Consider the following 15,796-nt stretch of genomic DNA (forward strand, 5'->3'; position numbering starts at 1 on the left):
CTTATCACAGATCATATCAAGGAAACTTGACCACTGGGGAACGTGGGTATGATTCCTGCACTACCCACCCTGGAATGTCCAGAAGTGATTCACACTTGCCCCCGTCTGTCTTCAGACCACCTCCCATGGAAGTCTGCACCCCCCCTCCCTCCCCCTTCCTCAGTGACTGTTATTTCTAAGTTGCCAACATCGCTCCCATATTATCAACATTCTAACTTCGTGGGAAGGGCTGTGGTGACTTTCAGGAAAGTGAATAGGAAGTGCTTTTCTAAACAGCCTGACAGCTGAGGGGTGGCAGCGAGATTAAAAGAAGTCTGGGCCGGACAGACAGCAGAAAGCCAGCCGTGTCACAAGAGAGATGGTAAGTCCATTTCTTTTTGCTATGGGAAGTGGTTGGATGGAAGAGGTTTGGAGTTGAGGCAGGCAGATAAGGATTCCTAAAATGTGGAATAGCAGTAGTTATGGATTTTTATATTGAGTAGCCCCATGGAGTTTGTAAGAATTTCAAAACCTGCTGCCCGCTTTGATCCTCCCAGCATCCTTTTGAGTTGCTATGCCCATGTTACAAATGAAGCTGCTATGCCTTCCAGAGAGGCTAGGTGTTTGACCTAAGGTGCACTGTTGGACTGGATGTGGTCTGGATCTGAATTTCTGTCCTCTTGCTCCACAGCTACTGTCTTTCCTAGCAGGGCTTACAGGGACTCTCTTGGAGCAAATCCTGGTTAACCCTCAACTCTTCTCCAGGACTGCTCTTCTGTCTGGGTTGAACACAAGGCTGAGCAAGTGCCCTGGTATAAGACTACAGTCAAATGGTTTCTCATCCCAGCTCTCCCATTTCTTTCTCTGTACCCTAGGAGTCTGCTGGGACTGATGTGGACTAGCCACACAGTTTCTGTTTCTGCCACAACTCTCATTCCTGCTAGTGACTCAGTTTTCTCATCTGTAAAATGGACAGAATAATAGTACTTTACTTTGTAGCATCACTTTGGGAATTAAATAAGCTGAAAAACAAGTAGGTCTGAGCCTGGCACATAGTTGTGGGTTAGTAGATGTTAGCAATTATTGTTATGAGAAAGAAAAGATTCTATTGTTATGAGAAAGAGAAGGATCTGAAATCCAGGAAAGATCCAAGGAAAAGGGCACTCATTAAATAAGACACAAACACATAGTTTTACCCTTGACTTGTGAGGTGTATCTCATACAGTCCTAGGATCTAAAAGCTTTCAGTCTGTGGCGAGAGAGGAAGCAGACTGTCCCTGTTTTTGAGCTCCTTTCTATGGAATACCAGAAGAAAGTACTGCTTATATTCACTTTACCCCCATTTCTTTGTTTTACTATAGAACAAATTTCAAACACTTTAGTGAGGATTTTCCAGGTTGGGTTGAACAGGGATAAGAGGATGATGAAAAGAAGAGGAAGGAGTTTAAGTCTGTCCTGAGTGTGAACTCCAGTTGATGTAAGAATGTAGATTTCTTTTATCTCTTTATCTCTTGCATATTTTTCCTGAATTGGTCAACTTAAATGAATAAACAGTTATTTCTTTCTTCCATCTATTCTCCCTGGGATCCTCCTTTTAGAGGAATGTTAACAGACTGAATCATGGAGTTCTTTGAGATTCTAAGAAAGGTGCAAATCCTTTCCCAGATGAAATGCCAGACATCCACATAAACATTGAGCTTTATGGATAACTGCAGGGGGTCCCCAGACTTCCATGTCTAAGAACCCCACTCTTTCACCTCTTGTGTTTTAAGCTCAAAATTTCTCCATTGGCTTCTTGGAACTAGGCTGGGACTCTGCAATGAAGTGCTAAGAACTCCAGCCCTGGAATTGTTTTAAATATTCCGAAGACAAGACCTCTTCCTTTGCCCTGGAGCACATTTGTCTCTTGGGATTCGGGAACCCCAAACTCTGCTTGTAAATTCAAGTTCAGAATGGTTTCAATTAACCCTAGGACATGAGGAAACATATTAAGGTTTATCGGCTGGTGTGTTTTCAACCAGATGGATCTCAGAATGTGGGAGCTCTAAATGGGGAACTAACAGTTAAATTATGCCAGCGTTAGGGTATCAGTGGGCTAAAGAGGAGGTCTGGGTTCACTTTCGTCTATGCCTTTTAACCATTTTAGGTCTGTTAATTCTAGTTCTTACTCTTCCTTTCATTAGCTATTTTTCAAAACATGATTAAATGGTTCACATTCTCCTGGGCTGGCTGCTAGGTCTTAGAAAGTTCAGCTTCAGAATTTCATAAGTGGAAACTTATTAATCAAACCCCCCAAAATCAAAGTGACTTACTATTCAACAGGCAGCCTTGGGAAAAGACCCTAGACCTGACCCTAAAGGGTAGCATATGGTGTTTCACAAATGGCATTTACTACATTGTCTTCTAAGTAATTCATTTCTCTGATTGAAAAGCAAAATAGAAATTTTATAAAGTCAAATACATAAAATGAATCTTTTGTATTTTAGAGATATAGTTCAGTGATGGTCCAGATGACTTAAAATCTTTTAAGTATGCTACTTTATTTTTAATATTAATAGTTTACCCTATATAATGGTGATCAGGAATCTGATTTAAATATATACATATGCTTTGATTCTTAGTTTTGATGTCCTGGGTTCCTTCCTGTCTTTATTTCTATTGGTTATTTGGTTTTTAGAGCACTTTGTTTCACTGTTTCATTCTCTGCTTTTAGGCTGGGCCACTAAAAGCTATACTATATTACCACCACCACCCAGAAACTTAAGGGAAACTATATGATCAGCTGTACTACCTAGAAAATCTCGACTCTGCCACCAAGAAGTTTCATAATTCTATCTCCTCAATGACTGTCACATCTTCCTACCGCCTTTGCATTCCCATTGACCCTCTTTAATTTTCTTTCCTTCCCATAGGAAATTTCTAAGACAAAACAAACTGATTCTGTAGATATTATAATACCCAACATTTGCAAATATTCATTTGGTACCCCGCCATGTACCTAGCAGTATGCTAGAAATACATGTAAATAAATGTTGAAGAGAAATAATTTGTTTAAAATCACCTGTAGACTAGCTGGAGAAGGGAAATCCCATGGAAATCCTGGGAAATCCCAGGGACAGAGGAGCCTGGTGGGCTGAAGTCCATGGGGTCACAAAGAGTCAAACATGACTCAGAGACTGAGCACAGACTTATTACATTTTGAATTTGAAAGTATACAGATTATTACCACAAATTTTTAAAAAGAGAGAGAGAGAAACATCATCTATTCAGGATGCTTCTCTGTTCAAAACCCTGGCAGTTGGATTCCTTCTGCAACCAGTATTTCTGACTCACACGATTTGGCCATGAACCAACTCCTTTTCAACTAACCCCCAGGACTTCCCAATTTTCAGCAGCAATCAGACTACATCACTCCCTCTCTTAAAATCTGCTTGCTGCCCCACTTGACTTGCACTTAGAACAAACATGTCATCTCCTTGTTTTGGTTCCCAAAGCCCAGAGTGATCTGTCCCCAGCATCATCTCATCCTTCGCTTCCCCTTGTTCATTCCATTCCAGCTGCACTGCTTTCTTCCTGTCCTTTGAACACGCCACACTTTCCTTCCACTTTAAAGCCTTTGTATTAGCATTTCCTTCTATCTTTAATGCTCTTCCTCCTGTTTCTCTCTGCTTTCTTCTGGTCATTCTGCTCTCAGTCTAAATGTCACCTTTTTAGAGAGATCTTCCCTGACCTCCTTCCTGTCTATTATCACTACCCCATCACTCTATCACATAACCTGGCTTTAATTCTCTAACTACCCCTTATCACTAGCTTCTGATTTTTATGTTTACTTGTTCAGTACTGTTGTATATGTGTTGGTGTTTGCTTCATTGTCTGTCTTCCATAGAATGTACATTTCATGAGGACAGGAACTGTATCTTTTTAATCATTTTAATGCCATTGCCTGGAACAGTACCCGACACATTGTAGGCACTTAATAAATCGATAGTTATTGAAATAAGTAGTGGGAAAGAACACAGGCAATACAAGGACATGCCTATCTTGGTGTGGGGAGGAAGAGGTTAGTATGGGGAAGGCTCCTTTAAGGAGGAAATTCCTGGTCTACTAGAGCTAGGCACCCACAGAGGGAGAGGGTGCTCTAGGCATAAAAAGAACATAGGGAACATACAGTGTATTCTGAAAAGTACAAGATGTCTTGTTATAAATGCATGGTAGAATTGTGGCGGAGGAGAGGGGTAATTGAGGAGTAATGGCAGGAGATGAGACTAGATAAATAAGAAGCCTTATCTTGAAGAGCCTCGAAGTGTCATCTTAAGAAGTTGGTATGTATTATTCAGGGAATAGAAACAGCTGATGGACTTTAAGTAGTGAAGCAATATGATCAGATTTTGTGTTAGGAGTATTCTGATGGCATTAGAGATAAAGAACTGGAGATGGGTAAACTTGAGAAGAAAAGATCAAGGGGAAGATGATTTCTTTGGTCTGGGAAAGAAGTGACAATGTCTGAATTAGTGGGGCAGCAGTAAAATGGAAATCTGGAGAATAGCCAGGTATCTCATCAGAAGGTAAAGTCCATGGGGTTTGATGGCAGATTGATGTGAAAGGATCCTTGGTCTTCCTTCCCCGTTCCTACTTGATGGAGGACTTGAGGGTCTTTGTGGGCAAGTAGGTTGTGGGGCTTGGGTCAGGGATACTGTTAATAATAAGAACATGCATACTTTATATGAGCCCTGTTTGGTGCGGGAGCCTTTCAAAGGGACACACCCACTCCAGAAATTTAATGGAATTTGCCATCTCCTCTCCCTCTTCTAAGAGCTGCTGCTATCTGATGCTTATCCAGGCTTTCTTGAGACACACCAGCTATGGTAGGTCCTGATTTCTCTACCTCTCCTCCACTGGCCACTGTCCCAACACACCTCCTTGAGCTGGCCCCAAAGCCACCCACATGGAGTTCAGTGAGTGAGTCCTGCTCCTCTGTTCTCTCACATGGGACGTGAGCCATCATGCCCTTGTTTCTCTCACACTCCAAGAGAATGAGACAAAGTGCCTAGAACATATTTTTTGTACAGCCTTCTTATACTCTCTCTCACCACACTTTTTTTTTAATTGAAGGAGGACTTCTTTCCAATATTGGCTTGATTTCTGCCATATATCAATATGAATTAGCCAATAGGTGTACATATGTCCCCTCTCTCTTGAACCTCCCTCCCACCTCCCGTTCAATACACTTATAAATTTGATACAATCACTGCTGTAACCCTATTGTACTTAATTCTAATTATCACATTTTCCCATCATTTTTCCATTCAGCATGCTTCCATTTTACTTTCAGTCATCCCCTTGCTATTTTTTCACTTATTTGTTCATCTATTCATCTGTAACATACTTTTAATACCATTTTATTTGTTTATTTATGGTTGTGCTGGGTCTTCGTCATTGTGCAGGTTTTTCTCTAGTTGCAGAGAGCAGGTGGGGGAGAGGGGGCTACTCTTGGCTGCAGTGCACAGGTTCTCATTGTGGTGACCCACCTTGTTGTGGTTCCCAGGCTTTAGAGCACAGGCTCGATAGTTGCAGCACACAGGTTTAGTTGCTCCATGGCATGTGGGATCTTCCTAGACCAGGGATTGAACTTGTGTTCAATCCCTGCATTGGCAGGCAGATTCTTTACCACTGAGCCACCAGGGAAGCCCTCTGTAACACATTTCTTAGGCAGTAAGCATCTGTTCTCTACTATGGCTGGGGTTCAGATGTAAGTCATAGCCCTTGTCCTAAGATGGCTCTGCCAGCTGCTCCCTCCAGCTGAGTGCAAATAGGTTTCTTCTGCATTTGGATTGCAGACTTCATGCTCAGGAGGAAAGTCAGGGGTGGAGATGCTGATGGAGAGCCACTGACATGCAGATGACCATAAGGAGGCCTCAGGAAAGCAGAAGATTGATGAGAAGAGGGTCCTGGAGGCAGGAGCCCAGGGTAATCTCTGTCTCTGCAAGTGAAGGCAGAGTTGACGTGGATTCAGGAAAAGACTGAGAACAATCACTCAAGATGTCAGAATAGAAGCAAGAGAAGAACCAGGGAAGCATTTTAAGCAAAAGGAAGTAGTAATATTTATTGCTACAGAATGGTCAAGGTAGATAATGATGGAAAGACTGCATCGGGTTTGGTCATTGGGATGTCAGTGGTAAAGTCAGCAGGAGCAGTTTTGGAGGCAGGTGAGACTAGGAGTTGAGGAAGAAAGAGGAGGCAAGGAAATTAATAAAACTGAAATGTAGAGGAAGGAGAAGAATCAGACAGGACCTAAGCAGAAGACAGGGGGTCTAGGGAGAGACACTGAAGGTTCTGTCTCTAAAGTGCAAGGCTGTGGTCTACAACATAGGCAGGAGAACAGAATCACCTTTCTGTGGTACCTTACCTGCCAACTTTGTCAGCCACCCAGCATGCTGGCAGACATGGGATTACCACTGGGATCTAAAAGCTCTATGCAAAGGTCGAGGGGAAAGAAACACTTCCTGCCCTTTCTACTTTGTCTCTGCCTCTCTCTTCACCCCACACTCACTTTTAATTCTTTGGAAAGTAAAATTAAAGACAAGCACAGTGGAAAGCAGCTTTCATGAAGGTTTACACAGGCACAGGATGTTATTCCAATAACCCTGTCTCAGACTCCTTCCCAGTGACTTCCGGTTTGATGTAGGCTGCCAAAGAATATTAAAATAAAAATGAACAGAGCACATGGCTTCTCCTCAGGAGGTATTTCCTGGTGTTTCAGCGCTTGCTTAGTCACAGACACCAAGACAGAGCCCTTAACTCTTCACCATCCTAGATCTAGTGCTGCCTTGTCCTAAAGGTAACAGTGAAAGTAGGGACAAATGTGAGAACGCTTTCTCACCCCAAGGAAGTTTCAGAGGAAAATTACTGCTGAAAGGAAGGCTTTTAAGCATCATTCATCTTCCATATCCACACACCAAATGCTTGTCAGTTGCCAGTGAGTCAAGGAGCCATCTTAGAGTTAACACAGAGATTTGCTCTCAGAGTCCATGAGCCTTCTGAAATTGTCCGAAAAATTGCAAGTGCGCAATTTTTAAAAAAGAATCCTGATAATGGCTTTTATCAGCCTTTCAAAGGAGTTCATGAGTTCTTTGAGAATAAGAATCACTGTGCTTTATACATATAAAAAGGATAACCAACAAAGACCTATTGTATAGCTCAGGGAACTCTACTCAGTACTCAGTAATGACCTATATGGGAAAAGAATCTGAAAAAGAAGGAATATATGTATATCCATAACTGAATCACTTTGCTGTACACTTGAAACTAACACAATATTATAAATCAACTATATTCCAAGATAAAATAAAAATTAAATTTAGGGGAAAAAAAAGAATCACTGTGTTAAGCCAACATACGTTCCAGTGAGCAAGCATTGGCAGGTCATCTGAACTCACTGAGTCTCAGTGGTAGGCAGTGATGGTAGTCCCAGACCTGCTATAGAATGCTGGAGAAATGCTTAATTGACTTGGTAGTCATCTTTACAGTCTCCTGCCACTCTTATAGAATGAGAGGTGATTCTTGGTATAATTGTGATTTTAGAAAACAGAAAAGGATGGTCAGATTAAAGCAGGAGACACACAATAACTTGCATTTTCCTTTCTCAGGTGTTGTGTCTTAACAGAAGCAATTGCCAGTCCTCTAAAATCTTAAAAAGTTTAAAACCAGCACACACTCTCTTTCTCTCTCTCTGTCCCTATTTTGCTAAAGTAAACCATATTGAAAAGTTTACGCAAACAACTTAAGACATAAAATGGTTCTGCTGGGACAGTGGGTGGACTTGGAAATGCAGATGGGGGTAGGAGCCTCACTGGCTCACTATTCCAACACTCTTCCTTGAGCTGGTCCCAAAGCCAGAGAAACCTGTAGAAATACTCTCCACAGGAAGAAAACCACTTTCTCAGGGCACAGGAAGACCACTCCCTAGATGATAAACACTACGATCCTCTGGTCTACCTGGGAGAAAGCCAGCAGATTCAAAGGCAAATATTGAATCTCATTAGCTACATTACTGTGCTCTCACCAGCAATATTTTTGCTTCTGTCCTTGCCCCCTATCAAAATCCTGGAAAATTATATAACCTCTTGAACCCTTCTAAGGGGAGAGCTAAATTTTTAATCATAAGTTTTAAAATAAAAGACGGAATTTCCAGTGAATTCTAAAAATTGGCCTTTCACAATAAATGTTACATCATTTCCTAGAGTTTATCCAATGGAATAAAATACCACCGTGATCTGATAGCACTTAAAAAAAAAAAAAAACTAGTTCCTAATAATAGGGAAGTTAATATTTTTTCTTTTTTGTTGTCTCTTCTTTAATACCTATTTCTATTTCATTTCCTGTACAGAATTTTAACCTAATACATTTTAAGCTTATTTTATTGATAACTATGTCATATATTTTTATATAAATAAAAATATAACTAAGTTGAAATGTAAAAGATTCAATTTTATGAAATCATAAATCTCTATGTGTTAAATGTTTTCCTTTTTGATAGAGTTAGCATAACAATTACTTTTAGTACACAATTTAAAAATAGCATAAACAATACTGTAAGTTTTAATAAGTAACTTAAACTTCCATATTTAAAATGGTATTGAAGACACATCTCTATATAAGGAGAGGGGCTTTTTCCCTATCCATGTAACCTTGTGTGAATATTATTTATTGATATAATCAAACAAGCTCATCATCAATTCTATTCCTATATTTCATTTTGTAAGGATTTTATTAAACATTAAGGACCTTTATTCATTTGAATAAGTAAATGGAAATGGAAGCTTCTTATAATGATGTCTCTCAATTCTTTGAACTCCTTCCAAGTTTCATGTCCCAATCAAGTTAATGAAAAGAGAGAAATGGAAAACTCCTTGACATGAAAAGGATTTGTTTCACTATCATTTGAAGCATTCAAGTTGTCAGATCTACACCAATACTTTGGGAGGTTTCTGTTTGGCATACCGGATGTTTTTTACATACAGAGACCAGGCCTAATGATTAATAAGAGTTAGGTTACAAAAGGTGTGATTTCTTTTGTAAATGGAAGAAGTAGACACATTTGTAGGCAGATTGGTTTTAGGAACGTGTACATGTTGAAGATAAAGTTGGGAATCTGAACAGAGATTTACTTAAATTCTCCCTGCTTATGTACCCCTTGGGAGGCCAAGCTCATTCTGGTTTGAAGACTGCTGCTATAGCAGGTGGCATGACACTCGTTGGGTACTGAATTGAAAGTGGTGTAACAATAACTGGTGATACAATATAATCCACAGAGAACTCTGTGGGATTAAGTTCCTACTAAGGGGATTATCCGGAGAAGGCAATGGCACCCCACTCCAGTACTCTTGCCTAGAAAATCCCATGGACAGAGGAGCCTGGTAGGCTTCAGTCCATGGGGTTGCTAAGAGTCAGACTGAGCGACTTCACTTTTACTTTTCACTCTCCTGCATTGGAGAAGGAAATGGCAACCCACTCCAGTGTTCTTGCCTGGAGAATCCCAGGGACGGGGGAGCCTGGTGGGCTGCCATCTATGGCGTCGCACAGGACTGATTGGATCTCCTTGTAGTCCAAGGGACTCTCAAGAGTCTTCTTGAACATCACAGTTAAAAAGCATCAATTCTTTGGTGCTCAGCTTTCTTTATGATCCAATTCTCACATCCATACATGACTACCGGAAAAACCATAGCTATGACTAGGTGGACCTTTGCTGGTAAAGTAATGTCTCTGCTTTTTAATATGCTGTCTAGGTTGGTCATAGCTTTTATTCCAAGGAGCAAGCATCTTTTAACTTCATAGCTTCAGTCACCATCTTCAGTGATTTTGGAGCCCCCCAAAATAAAGTCTGTCACTGTTTCCACTGTTTCCCCATCTATTTCCCATGAAGTGATGGGACCGGATGCCATGATCTTAGTTTTCTGAATGTTGAGTTTTAAACCAACTTTTTCACTCTCTTCTTTTACTTTCATCAAGAGACTCTTTAGTTCTTCTTTGCTTTCTGCCATAAGGGTGGTATCATCTGCATATGTGTGGTTATTGATATTTCCCCCAGCAATCTTGATTCCAGCCTGTGCTTCATCCAGCCTGGCATTTTGTGTGATGTACTCTATATATAAGTTAAATAAGCAGGGTGACAATATACAGCCTTAACATTCCCCTTTCTCTATTTGGAACCAGTCTGTTGTTCCATGTCTGGTTCTAACTGTTACTTCTTGATCTGTATACAGATTTCTCAGGAGGCAGGTCAGGTGGTCTGGTATTCACATGTTTTTAAGAATTTTCCACAGTTTGTTGTGATCCACACAGTCAAAAACACTTTAAACATGTTAATAGATTTGATGAAATCCCAACATAAGGGAGCTTATGAGAAGTCATCCTTGCTATAGATTCAAGGCAAATAGTTTATTATTCATTTATTAATAAAAATTATATATGTCTACATACATGCATTAAGCTTTGAATAATATTATAGACATACATTAAAATAGTAAAGGAAGAAAACATAGATCAATAATGCAGAATAGATGGCATAGTGCAGCATGATTAATTGATGTTCTGTGCGTCAAAGTACAGGCCACACAACTGCGTGGATCAGGGAGGTTTTGTGAGACTTCCTATTATTCTTGAGTATGGCATACCAGTTTTTAAAGGGAGATTATTGCATAATAATAATGATAGCATTTTTAACATAATACTACAAAATGCATCATAAAAGAAAATACTAGTGGCACCAAGTTGTTACTCAATAAATATTTGTTGAATGAATGAAGAAATTAAGTCTGTTCTGAGCCTTGATGCAATGTTCACCTAGGGGATGACTTAAGCAGAGTAGCGAGAAATAAAAATAGAGCAGAAGGCTTGAGCCACCCCCTAATGGAAACAGACAGGTCACTCGAGACCGTGATTACTAAGTAGAAGTGGTTGGCCACATTGATTGCACATGGACACTAAAAGGCAGTTTTCTTGTTTCAGGCCAGCTGCCCAAAAGCCATCTGGAACTGGAGATTTCAGAGAGCGATCTTCAGAACTGTCCAACTCCTTTGCTTCAGTGTCCTGATCTTCGGTAAACCTTATGCTAACCTTTCACTTGGTCCTCAGAGATGAGGGTAACTTCTCCAAATGGGCAAAGTTAAGGATGGTAACCAGTTGTGAGGCATGGGAAATCTGTCCAAGCCCAGATTCCTGGACGGGGGGAAATACATCCAAAACCACCATATTGGTAGAAAAGGCTAGGGAGAACATACAAAAATACACCTAGGGCCAATTTATGCATTAGACTCAATAGACACAGGCCTGCATTACTTTTAGAGAGCCACAAAAATGCTGTAATTTCTTTAGAAATTATTTTCTTCTAGGCCAAAGAAAATGTTTTCATGTACAATACTAATATGTTCATCTTTAAACCAATGCAGTTATAAAAGTTTTAATTTTATTACTAAGGAAGGGGATTCTGAAGGCAAAATTCTATGCAAATCAGAATCTAGCCCTGGTGATATCAGAATAAAGTCTTACAGCAAAACAATGCCATAGAGGTGCCTATGAGGGAAGGCAAACAGAACCAACTCTCATGTGGGCAGCTGAGAAAAGGGTTGATTAGGAGCAAGGCCTCATAAACAGGAAAAAGAGCCATTTCCAGGCCTGATTGCACCTCTTCATTTGGGAACTGGCCTCTTCTGGTGGGGGTTAGCTCCCACTGGCTAGGTTAACACTACTTTGTGTCCTAATGCCCTTTATACTTTTGAAGGGCACATTCTTTATTTCATTTGATTTCATAAACATTCCTTTTAAAGGCCTGTTTTAAGTGCTATTTTAAAAAGTGAGTAAGCAGAGATGGAGGAAGTAGAGTAATTTATCAAAGGGAAACAGCCTGGAGTAATGGGATGAGTGTAAGATTGCAACCCAGGAGATACGATGAGCCTCTGGCACAAACCTGGTGCTTTTACTCAACAAGTATGCAGGGAATGCCTGATTAGTGCCAAGCTCTTTGCTTGGTGTTAAGAATCCAGAGGTAAAAAGAGACCCCCATTAGGATTAGCAATCTAGCAGGTGTGGCCCATGTCATACAAACAATGTTGCAACACCTGGCAATAAGGAAGGTGCAGCTAGAGACAGGGTGCCTGGAAGAAGGAACACCAAGCCCCCCTGGAGGACTCATGGAAAGTAGGTGGAGGAACAGTTTACCAAGCCTAAGCAGAAAAGGGGAGCCAGAGGAGAAGGAAGAGCATGTGCAAAGGCATGGAAGTGGGTGACTTCTGTTTTTGCTAAAGAAAAGTAAATATGGTGAGTGGTGAGGCTGGACTAGCAGGTAGGCTCCGGATCATAAAGCATCTTATTTTCCACGTGAAGAGGTAGTACCTGTAGATAATGAGGGAGCCATCAAGACATTTGACATGTCATTTAAATGGCACCCCATTCCAGTACTCTTGCCTGGAAAATCCCATGGATGGAGGAGTCTGGTAGGCTACAGTCCATGGGGTCGCAAAAAGTGGGACATGACTGAGTGACTTCACTTTCACTTTAATTTGGGCTTGGGCAAAGTATTTAACATCTCCTCCATTTCTAAAAGAAGGTTTCTGCTGCTGCTGCTGCTAAGTCGCTTCAGTCGTGTCCGACTCTGTGCAACCCCATAGACAGCAGCCCACCAGGCTCTGCCGTCCCTGGGATTCTCCAGGCAAGAACACTGGAGTGGGTTGCCATTTCCTTCTCCAATGCATGAAAGTGAAAAGTGAAAGTGAAGTTGCTCAGTCGTGTCCAACTCTTAGCAACTCCATGGACTGAAGCCTACCAGGCTCCTCCGTCCATGAGATTTCCCAGGCAAGAGTACTGGAGTGGGTTGCCATCACCTTCTCTCCTGCATCAGCCATAAATATACATATATCCTCCCCTGCCTTGAACCTCCTTCCCACCCCTCCGCTCCCACCGCTCTACATCATCAGAGAGCACCGAGCTGAACTCCCTGTGTTATACAGAAACTTCACTAGCATCTATTTTACACATGCAAATGAATATGTTTCAATGCTACTCTCTCAATTCGTCCCACCCTCTCCTTCCCCCATTGTGTCCACAAGTCTAGAAGAGCACATTTTCTTATTCTGACTTAAAGTGTATCAATACTTTTAACTAAAAGATGGAAACCATTCTTTTTCCTAAAAACAACTAGATTAGACATAAAAGGATCATGCTTTTGGTATTTCTCTGCTAGTCAGACTCATCTGACTATACAGAAGTAACTTATGCTCACAACCTCTTTCTCATTAGGGATGCTAACTTGATCCTCACTCTCCTTTATTTAGAGCTAATAAACCAGAAAGAAGTATCAGCATGGACCTACCACTACAGCAATAAAACATATTCATGGAATTATTCCCGGGCATTCTGTCAGAAGTACTACACGGATTTAGTGGCCATCCAGAATAAAAACGAGATTGCTTATCTCAACGAGACCATACCTTACTACAACTCTTACTACTGGATTGGTATTCGAAAGATCAACAATAAATGGACCTGGGTGGGAACCAACAAGACTCTCACTGAGGAGGCTGAGAACTGGGCTGACAATGAGCCTAACAACAAGAGGAACAACCAGGACTGTGTGGAGATCTACATCAAGAGTCTGTCAGCCCCTGGCAAGTGGAATGATGAGCCCTGCTGGAAAAGAAAGCGAGCACTCTGCTATAGAGGTAGGGGCTTCTCGACTCTAAAATCTACGTGTTTTTTAAAAAAATGCCTTCCCTGGTTCATTAATATAGCCCCTGAGTCAATAACATTGAGTCTCAAAGTCAGGGACATGGGAACAAAGAGCGAACTGTCAGTCAAGCAGCATTATTGACCATCTTGAAGAATATAAGATCAGGATTAGAAAAAACTGGCCTTTTGAAGCCAGAAGGAAATATTAATATCATTTGGTCCACCCTTATAATTTATAATGGCCAAAATAGATGCTCAGGAAGTTTTGGTGTCCTAAAATTTATGTCCATACCTTTTCAGTATCACTGGGCCCTAGAATAAGAGACTGTATAGTTTGAGAGAGAATTTGGCCTTGTCTCTAGGACAAGCTACAACCTCATCAACACAGACACTCATTGCTTTTGTAGTATCATTTCTAATACGAATCCACCACAGGTGTGCAGTGCCTATGCCCTCAAAGAGTCTCTTGCAAGAAGGAAACTCTGTCCTTCTCTATTCTGTCATCCAAGTGGCATAGACTTAGGGAGGAGGGCCTGGCTGGCCAGTCATGCTCTGTACCACCTAAATCTCATCTATTCAGACCTATGACACAGCTGCCTATAAGGTCATTTGTCTTTGATCATGAGTAGGTCTTAAACATCTCATTCAACTCCTCTGCCATGTGGTGCTGGGCATAGACTTAACACAGGCAAAAAGTGGAAAGGCTTTGGCCCTAACTTCAGACAGGTTGGACTCAAAGAAGGAACTTGCTTGAAGTCACATAATAGTAGGGGGTGATTATGTAAGTGTGACCCCTGCCACCCCTCATCTAGTTCCTAACCTCCATGCTGTGATATCTGTCATAGGAGCTTCCATAATAATACAACTTTATGAATGTGATTGGTTAAGAGCCACAACCTATTTTGTACCACACAGAGGAGCTTCTCTGTCTACCCATGTACTGGTAGCTCCATTTGTCCCTCTGTGTCCGCAAATGGCAACCCCTCTTTAGGCCACATTAAATACAGCCTAAAACAGAAGTCAGGCAGTACTGATGAACCAGTAAGGGCAGGAATAGAGACCCAGACTTGTGGATACAGTGGGGTGGGGGTGGGGCACAAATTGAGAGAGTAGCACTGAAACATATACATTACCATATGTAAAATAGATAGCTAGTGGGAAGTTGCTGTATAACACAGGGAGCTCAGCCCAGTACTCTATAACAACCTAGAGGGGTGGGATGGGGTGGGGTGGGCATTGGAGGGAGGCTCAGGAGGGAGGGGACATATGTATACGTATGGCTCATTCACACTGCTGTATGGCAGAAACCAACACAACATTGTAAAGCAACTATCCTCTAATCAAAAATTTTAAAAATAGAAGCCAAGCAATGCTCCAGCAGGCTCCTACGGTATACTTCACAGGGAACAGGCTGGCTCTCCAGGGGACTCTGTGGTTTTCTGTTGTCTGGCTAGCTCGAGGTTACTCAAGTGGGGCTAAGACTTGGAATAAGAAACCAGCTTTTCTTTGTACCTCTTAAGAATGCCTGTGATTCTGACCCTTCTGTATCCATGCAGCCTCCTGCCAGGACATGTCCTGCAGCAAGCAAGGAGAGTGCATTGAGACCATTGGGAACTACACCTGCTCCTGTTACCCTGGATTCTATGGACCAGAGTGTGAATATGGTGAGCCCACTATTTTGTTGATTGCAACGTGGTCCATGGTCTTGTGATAGAGGTGATGCCAGGAAGCAAATCATCATGTTGGAGGCTCTCCAGTGGGTACAGGCTAGTCCTAGGTCCTCTCTTTACCATCTGTCAGTCTGCCCCACTCAAACTGGCCAATCACACACTCGGGGTTAAACCACTTTATTTTTAGAGTGAACACATCCTCCTAAAATTTCAAAATTTAAAAGGGAAAATGTAAGGGCAGTAAAACAAAGAGAACTCTTTCAGGCTAATTTTGTTTGCTGGAAATAAACACCAGTGAAAGTATGATCATTTCCCAGGATGCAACCAATACAAGAGCTTCCCAGGTGGCTCAGTGGTAAAGAATCTACCTGCCAATGCAGATGCGGGTTCAATCCCTGGGTCAGGAAGGAAATGGCAGCCCACTC

General features: G+C 41.5%; 1 protein-coding gene across 1 annotated transcript in view; it reads left to right on the top strand.

Annotated features, from left to right (window-relative positions):
- Positions 1–203: 203 nt before the first annotated feature.
- Positions 204–15,796, top strand: part of LOC102397837 (selectin P) — a 42,201-nt gene continuing 26,608 nt past the window's right edge. The window contains exons 1-4 of the mRNA XM_044943047.2: positions 204–361; positions 10,987–11,077; positions 13,308–13,694; positions 15,258–15,365. Of these exons, the coding sequence (XP_044798982.2) occupies positions 359–361; positions 10,987–11,077; positions 13,308–13,694; positions 15,258–15,365 (589 nt within the window). The 5' untranslated portion in view covers positions 204–358. The remainder of the gene's footprint in view (positions 362–10,986; positions 11,078–13,307; positions 13,695–15,257; positions 15,366–15,796) is intronic.

The sequence above is a fragment of the Bubalus bubalis genome, chromosome 5, assembly GCF_019923935.1.
Source record: "Bubalus bubalis isolate 160015118507 breed Murrah chromosome 5, NDDB_SH_1, whole genome shotgun sequence".
NCBI lineage: Eukaryota > Metazoa > Chordata > Mammalia > Artiodactyla > Bovidae > Bubalus > Bubalus bubalis.